Genomic DNA, 9,287 nt, shown 5'->3' on the forward strand with positions numbered 1-9,287 from the left:
GCGATATGCAGAACTCATGAGTCAGCCATGTTGGCTCAAGGTCAAAGTCACAGCTTGAGGTAAAAAGTTTGAGCCTTGCATTTCGTGCCCGCTCTGTATCTCCTAAACCCCTTGAAATATTTTCAAATCATACATGGACTATAAAATTTGTTTAACAACGTCAATGCTTCCACCCAATACCATCAACACTTTCACCCAGGGGATATAGCTGTCTTCCAAGACTGCCTTGTTACATTTCACAAGTATACATGATTGGGGCGGATTTATAATATATGGTGCCTGATTGAAAATAATTGATGAGAATGTTCTTGAAATTTCGAATCTACACATTATGGTATTTTGAAACTACTTTTGTTAACAAACTGGCTGTTTTTGCGTGATAGTCTTTCATATTATTTCATAACTGAACAAATTGTACCGCTTAATCATGAAGTGGTACAAAATTAATGAGTATTCATTGTTCCGCTTACTATGGATCTCCCACATTCAGGGAGGTAGAGCAACTGTAGTAACAGGGACTGCATACAACAGATGCAGTTACCTAAAAACCCAGAGTGCGCTTACAGCAGTTGATAGATTACACATAAATGCCGACATTGTCTTGATTTATTTAAGAAATAATTTATAGCAAAAGAGTGTACTAACACTATTTATGCACGATGGGCGGTTATACGTCGGGCTCAATAATTTCACGAAACAGTTAATAGATAACTTCAAATTCAAGTTTTCTAACAGTGGAAAGATGCCTATCCGGGCATTAGTTAAATACACGCGGGTACCTCTATAGAACCGCAAACATGTGGAACGAACTGCCGTTAGAACTACGCAAAAGTAAATCACTTGATACATTAAGAAAATTCTTAAGACACTGTATTTCAGAGACTTCATGTCGTTCTTTTAAATTTTTCGATAATTGTTTTTTATGCGGTAACAACAGGTGATATTTTTCTAATTTTTTGTAAAAGTTTTTACATTTCAACATTTATTTATATTTTCAAGGTTTGTTAAAGTAAATGTACTTGCTGTTACAGGCTGAATGGGTATGGTAGTGTGTAGTATTTCTTTTTTTTTAGGCATTTAATCAAATTATTCAGTTTCAGTTTTCAGTTTTAATATAGAATTTTAACTATTTACATATAATACTGCTTAGATATATATATAATTCATTCATAAGTAAGTAATGTTACTAATGATGTACAATGTTCCCGACAAAATCAACCCGTGCTACCCGCACATTTGGAAATTTTACAAAATTAAAATTTGACATTGTTCCGGATTTAAAACTAAATTATATGTCATGTAAATGCTAGAATGCATTTAAGTCTATTTATAAAAAATATTTCGAAGGAATAGGGTGGGTGCATCTCCTTGGACTCCATATATATTTCACCAAACGTGAATTGTGATGGATCCGCCACTGATAGCATACAGTATTTTATGATTTTCAAATAATTTCATTTGATGTGTTAAACTGGCAGAAATTTTCTGCATTCGTATTTAATTAGAAGCCTTTGAACGTATTATGTTATTTGAAAAATTACCTCTGTAGATATAAATTTTGAGGTGCGATTTTCTTTATATTTAATATTTGACGATAATCAAAACACTTTAACAATCTATCTACCAGCAGATAGTTGCTTAAAGATGTACTAATACGTGTTGTCCACCGAAGTAACCTGTATCAATTTGATATAGGACATTTTTACTTTTCATGATAGTCGAAATGCGCTCATCTTCTATGTCGCGTGTGCATGGAGATATGAATGGTTTTATATTTGGGGAATTTGAACGGAGGAAAATGTGTGAATGGGTGTTCTTCACAACAAGAGGGGCGGGGCGGTAAAGTAAGCTCCCGACAAGTTTGATATTTCGACCTGCTCTGGTGAGTCTTAGAGAAAGAAATCTCTGTCGTCAACTAGTTTTATGTGCCGTTTTTTAAAAGATATTATTTTAAACTCTTATCTCATCGTTATAGATAGTTTTACTCAACATACATGTTTATTTACATTTTGTTTATTGTGTTAGTATTTGAGATCATTTCTGACAAACTTGGCCACGGTTTTTGAAAACGTTTGGTATGTTGGTCCATCCCCGAAAATTTTGAAACACAAAATCGTTTACAGGATTTGGTTATCATTTACTCAATGTGTAAGATATAAAATGACATTTTAGTCCTGGAAAAAAAAATTGTAAAAATATTCGAATTTTGATATTTTTATTGGGTTTAGTGTCAAACCGACACAATGTAGGTCATATGCGCACTTTTCCACCTTTTGATAAGCGGGAACATTTTTAGAACAACCAGCGGGGTCGGGCTGTTTCCTCATATGAAGAATTCTGCTCATACATATTTCATATAAGATTGGACCTAAATAAAACATTGAACCCAGAAATTCTGATTTTCTAAGTACATAAAACCCATAATTCTGACAAAGTGTATGTAACAGTTAAGATTATAGATACTCTTCTAAACTTATAAATAACTATTATGTTTGCAAAGTTTCAAAGCTAAAACTCTTACAGTATTCAAATTAAAAGGACCTAAACAAAACTTTTATTAATGAAATTCCAATTTTCGAAGTACCAAAGGGGCCATAATTCTGATAAAATGCAATTGTGAATTATTGTTTCTGGCCAACGTATTCATTAAATAAAAATAAATACGTTTTCAAAGTTTTAAAGCTATTACTCTTATAGTATTCAAGGATAGTGAACCTAAACAAGAATTTCAGCCAGGAAATTCAGATTAGTACATTAGTACAAACAGGGACATAATTCTGGCAAACTTCACGTGAGAGTTGCGGTTCATAGCTTACTTACTCACCTAATGATGATAAAAAAGTGTGCAAAGTTTCAAAGCTATAGCTCTTATAGTTTTGGAGAAAAAGTGAATCTAAAGAGACGCAAACGCCGATGTCGACAATCAAGTGACCACAATACCTTGAAAATAATTTACAAAAATTCGACGACTGATTATAAAATATCAAATAATTGAATTATAGTTATAAATGATTATATAGTATTTTCAAATGCATTTAAGGATATTAAAAATAATAATTGAAAACATAGAATAAACTTGTGAAAAGCATAAATGAATTAAATATATCACAAAATATTGACTAAATAGTAAAACGACACCCCACAATGTACTATTGTGTTGAAAAGATTTAAATGATTTTACTTCCTTAACTGCAAGTTTAAGTAGCACGTCACAACAAAGCGAATCACCTGTACATACAGGAAGATTATTACATTAAGCTATATTTATAGTTTAAAGGTATCACAACGCTAGCGTTGGATATTGATAAAGGAAAAAATGATTAACCTGAGGAAGGACAGATATATTGCTGGTATGGTACTAAGTGGTGTTGGAGATGCAATTGGATATAAAAATGGAAAATGGGAATTCTGCACTAACGCTGAGAGCATACATAATGAGTTACAAGACCTTGGCGGACTCGATGGCATTGACGTAAAGAAACCGCAATGGCCTGTTAGCGATAATACAGTTATGCACTTGGCAACTGCAAAAGCTCTAATTCGAAATAAAAGCAATGACACTGAAGACATTATATTAAGGCTGATAGCTTCTGAATATAAAAAGTGTATGAAGGACATGTCAAACAGAAGTCCAGGCAATACCTGTGTAAGGGTGTTAAAGGACCATGGTGGACTGCGTATTCCATTCAATACTAAAGGAGGTGGATGCGGCGCAGCAATGCGATCCATGTGCATCGGACTGCGTTATCCAGATCCGGAAGACATTGACAAACTAATTGCAGTAAGCATTGAATCAGGAAGATTAACTCATCACCACCCAACCGGGTATTTAGGTTCTCTTGCATCTGCTCTGTTTACATCGTATGCGGTTCAAAACAAACCACTCGAAAAATGGGGTGTGGGGCTGCTATCTACATTGAAGAAAGCAAAAGAATACATAGAAAAAAAAGGAATTTGTGTTCAAGAAAATATTGATAACTGGGGCTATTTTGAATCGAAGTGGCATTTCTATCTTGGACTCAGAAACATTCTGGACGGAGGCTCTCAGCCACGTTTTCCACCAGACTATCATCAGCCAAAGAAACGCGACCAGTTTTACACTTTCTTGAGTTATGTTGCCTGTGGTGGGGCTAGCGGTCACGATGCTCCGATGATTGCATACGACGCAATTCTTGCCTGCAACCGAAGTTGGAAAGACCTTTGTTATAGAGCGATGCTTCACGGAGGCGACAGTGACAGCACCGGAGCTATCGCAGGTTGCCTATATGGCGTTCTGTATGGATTTGAGAATGTTCCAGAATATAACCACAAATCCATTGAAAAACACACGGCTTTGGAATCAACAGCAAAACTTTTATTTGAACTTGCAAAAGGAAATCAGATCAGTGATGAGTACGTTAACGACGAACCTGAAAATTCCAGCAGTCTTTCTTGTTGCGCCATTTAAAATATCTAATTATATTTGTTGTCATAACCTTTCAACAAAACATGATACTCTCTGCAACAGTCGTCTCAAAATTTAACAAGTATGTGACCGTTTGAGCATAAAAGCTAATGTGAACATTATTCGTTATCCATTCAACCTTTTCAACCAGTTCTCCGTAAACCAGTGGTAAATGCATGCAATGCCTTCATTTTTGAAACGCCATGGATTCAAATTCCATCGGGAGTTTGACATTTTATACTGAAATTATTAATAGTCATTCCAATGTGACTTTATGTCAAAGTCTCGTGTAGTGCTGAATATTTTCATATATCCTGCAAACAAATCAAAGTAAAGCTGTCTATCTGAGGCTGGAAACGTCTGATGTATTAAACAATCTTTCGTTGGTGACTTAATAAACTAATACTCTGTTCAGACTTGTGTGTTAAATGTGTTTTAAAACGGTTTTATTTTTTAATTCAGCTTGCGTCCACAAACGATGTGTATTAATAAAATACCAATGGCAGTTTTAATGTTACATTAAAATTGAATCTACATTTATTGACTAAAGTGAACACACATGTGGAATATTACGGTTTTAAAATCTATTTACGGCTACCCCACCAAATCAGACCTTTTGGTGGGAGAATATCGCATTATTTAGTTTAATATTTATAAACAATGGATTCAATGACCTTCTTCATGTATCAGCAGGCCTCCTTGTTTGTTATCTTTTTTGTTTATTACAAATCATTTCCTCAAACAACTATGTTTCTACATTCATGTTTTCTTCCCATAATGCAACGATGCTTATAAATATTCATAACTCTTGCATGCATATAAGTTAATCAACCTTCCACGTCCTAGTGCGAATGCAAAATAGATTATATTTTAATGGCTTTTTTTCATCTCAACCACCAATTAGAGCCCCGCACATAAATAATAAACATGTTCAGTCTGAACACGGTACAAATCAACAATTACAGATGGCATTTATGCGTTCGTCCAATTTTGATCGTTTTATCAAGCGACCATTTATAATCATTACCTTTAGTGGTCCCTTAATACAAGTTGCGCTGAACCTATGTTTTTTTCAACAATGTCAAGGTTTTACTAAAATAGTATTTTGTGGAAAAATCTGCACTTTCAGTTTAGATTTCTGGAACGATCATATGATGCCGATAAGACGAAGGTGTGCCCTTACGCTGTTATCAGGTTTGCATTGTATCACATGTCAGTCAAATATTTACGAGTACTGTAACTGGTTGACTTGGTTTTGTTTGTTTATAAACGTTATCAATTATCTTTGAAAACACTGTTCTAGATTATAAGAGCACATCATGACCTTTTTATAGTAATGTAAAACATGTAAACATTTTTCATTTACGTGTAGGTCATGATAATTTCAATAGATTTTCAAAAATAACACAATTAAATGGAATATATTACAAATGCATAAAAATAGGTAAATACGGGTCTACACAAGTCATGTACTCGGTAGCAGTACATGTTCACTATATAATAAATGTGCAAACTGTAGTCTCAATATAAGATATACAGTCGAACTTCGTTCACTCGAACTCGGAAAACTCGTACATCACCCTTCTCTCAAAATCGCAGTCAAGTCCCGGAAAAAAATCCTGTATTATGAATTTTGTTTGATAACTGGAACAATTGATCATTCGAACAGATTTTTGATGGTCACATCCAGTTCAGGTTAAAGAGTGATTTAACTCCTGAGAACTTGTATTAATTAATTAATGAAAAATGTGTGAAAAGCAACCGAGGTGAAGCCGAATACCGATATTCATATTTTCGTGCGTACATTTTTTATCACCCTCTGAGTAATATAATGATTGCTTTTTTCTTTTAATCGACATTTCGTCTTTTCAGAAATATTGATTACAGCTATTGGCATTCTTGTTTTAACGGATATTTTACATACAGATTTAACACATAAGAAATCGACAGTTGTACTGCACACATGTCGTGACGATTTTGCTAAGTCAAATTACTGGTTTCTTGTTAGAAAACTGATTAAAATGTATATTTTAGCAATGATGCAGTCTTTTTATGTCTGCAATGTTTCATTTCCACAAACTTTAAGATAAAATGGTAAACGTTCTTAAATTTATTGAAAATAATCAATATATTAGGCCAGATATTTTTCTAAAATAAACACTAAAAGATGAATATCAGCAACAATGAAATATAGCAATATTTTACCACATGACTCTGTATCAAACTTTTGTTTGTAAAAAGTCATTACAATATACTTTCAAAGATTAACACCCATCAATTTGTGTTTAACAATTACATCCCAAATTGTATATATTATGCACCGTTCTATAAGTAATTAAAGATCTCTGAAACAAAACATACGTTCCACTTGGATGCTTAACTGGTTAGTGTATGCAGCTGACAAAAGTTCAAAAATCAACGGTAAATCTTTTGATGTAACTCAGCTTGTCTTTTTGAAAACACAATTTCGTCCCCTTAGAAAATTGAACCATGAAAAGTTCTCCATCTGCAATATTTTACTTAATGGCCAATTGTCTTGCGTATGAATAATCTGTCATATCGGTTTTACTCGCATTCGCGATGAACAATAGCTTAAACCCCTCTGAAAACCGGAATCCTCTGAAAACCACCCTTTTGACTTAGTCCGGACAGGGTCCGGTTTTCAGAGTTTTTTTCTGTAAAAGGTGCATCGAAGGAGAGTAACTGTGAAAAGAACTTTATAGCAGGTACTTTATTATCCTGCATCAGTCTTTATCTTATCGGCTATGGTTATATGTAATACTGCCAGAAGAATAGCTCTTAATTCTCCACTTTTTGTTTTACTATTATATAAAATAATCTCGAAAATACTGATTTCAATAGAAATAAACAACATTACTGTATCATTTTGACTACACAATATACTGTAGCCAGTTAGATGTGTGTATGTGTATTGGAGTGAGATCTTAGAGTGACTTTGGAGTCTAATTTTGGGGTGAAATTTTTTAGTTAAATCTAATAAGGTTATTCGTTCAAAATTTGAAAAATTATTAAGTTTTGAAGCTTTGGCTTTATTGGTAAAATTTAATACGATGAAATGCAATATCATAATGATTGTATGTTGCTATTGCGAACAATAATAAGAATGGTGATTGTTGGTAAGAAGAATCAAATTTATTGTAACGTGAGTCTGGTAGTTATACTTTTAAATATAGGAATGATGAAGTATTTTGTTTTATATAATTATGTTTACAACAAAAACTATTGATTGTTGTTTGTTGCCTTTTGGATCAACAATTATTCTATCGTCATCATTGTCGTCTTCATTGATATCCTTAAAACTAATTCACCCTTGACAGACAAAATAATTGAACGCTCTAAGGGAAAAGAAATGTCTAAATTTCAATCATCCCCATTATCATTAACAACAATACAAACACCACAATCACTATAGTCATCATCAGCAACAACAATAATAACAACAAACAGTTATCAGCAAAAACATCAGTAAAACTAACGATGATAATAATGATGTAATGATAGATGATGATGATGATTGTGATGACGATGTTGGTGCAGGTAATAATGCTTATGATGGTAATGATAACGAAAATGATTTGGTGTTGTCGGTGATGATAATGATGATGATGGTAGTGAAGGTGAGGATGTTGATGATGATGTTGGTGATGATAATTTTGATGATGGTGGTGCTGCTGGTGATGATAGTGTTAGTAACGATGATTATTGTCGTTATGGTTGTTATTATAGTGGTAATGATTTTGATAGTGTTGTTGATAATGATAGTGGTGATAGTGATTAAGTTGTAGATGATGATGAGTGTTGAAGTGGTTGTGATGATAATGAAGATGATGATGATAATGATGATGATATCAATATAAAATTATAATGTTATCCAAAATTCTATGATACTTCAATGTTTCAAGCATACGATAAAATATGGAGTGGAGTCTTGGAGTGGAGTCTGGAGTGAGATCTTGGAGTGACCTTGGAGTCTAATTTTGGAGTGAGATTTTGGATACTGATGCTTCGTTTTTAGATTTACATCTCTCTATTTATGACAATATTATACATACCAAAATTTATGACAAGAGGGATGATTTTAATTTTAGTATTGTAAATTTTCCCCATTTGGATGGGGATGTACCACAGGCTACATCTTATGGGGTATATATTTCTGAATTAATTCGGTTTGCCAGAGCGTGTAGTCATGTCAAGCATTTCAATGAACGTTATCAATATATTACAAGTAAACTTCTTCAGCAAGGCTACCGTTATTACAAATTGCGTAAATATTTTGCTAAATTTTACTATCGTAATTCTGATTTAGTTTTAAAATTCAATAGTAATTTAAAGACACTTCTGCGAGAAGGTATTTCTAAACCCGTTTTTTATGGGGATGTGGTTTACAAACTTCGTAAGATCTTGGGTCATGGTAATTTTCCAAATGTATTTGGTAAAATTATAAAACGTTTTATTAAAAGAGGTAACGACCCAACTGTTTTGAGACATACCGCATGTTTAGTGTTCAACCCGTTTACAGTTGGACACTACGCTTCCCTCTTTGATTGTGTCTGACGGAAGAGGGGGAGGACGCTGTAGTAAGCAAGTCTACAAGATAGATTAAGCTCCGCCTATGATATCATATTCCATTATTGTTTCTGTATGTAAGATATATACATATTTCTATAGAGAGAGTGTGAGTTTATAATTTGGATGCAACACACATATTAAATATATAAACCATCCTTCGGGTCTTGTTCTGTTTGTGTGTCAATAAGCCATCTCAATAAATCAATACATATATATTACAATGACGATATATATTACAATGGCGACGAGGATC

The 9,287-nt window shown here is 33.4% G+C and overlaps 1 protein-coding gene across 1 annotated transcript; it reads left to right on the forward strand.

The window, feature by feature from the left end:
* The first annotated feature begins 3,223 nt into the window (after window positions 1–3,223).
* On the forward strand, window positions 3,224–5,138 carry LOC123564832 (ADP-ribosylhydrolase ARH1-like). Its single transcript, XM_045358690.2, has one exon. It carries the CDS (start codon window positions 3,317–3,319, stop codon window positions 4,445–4,447), a length of 1,131 nt encoding a protein of 376 aa, XP_045214625.2. The 5' UTR covers window positions 3,224–3,316; the 3' UTR covers window positions 4,448–5,138.
* Window positions 5,139–9,287: the final 4,149 nt, after the last annotated feature.

Source organism: Mercenaria mercenaria, unplaced genomic scaffold (genome assembly GCF_021730395.1).
Source record: "Mercenaria mercenaria strain notata unplaced genomic scaffold, MADL_Memer_1 contig_5036, whole genome shotgun sequence".
NCBI lineage: Eukaryota > Metazoa > Mollusca > Bivalvia > Venerida > Veneridae > Mercenaria > Mercenaria mercenaria.

Coding starts and splice junctions, on each gene's coding strand:
- LOC123564832 (XM_045358690.2), top strand. CDS start 3,317: ATGATTAACCTGAGGAAGGACAGATATATTGCTGGTATGGTACTAAGT.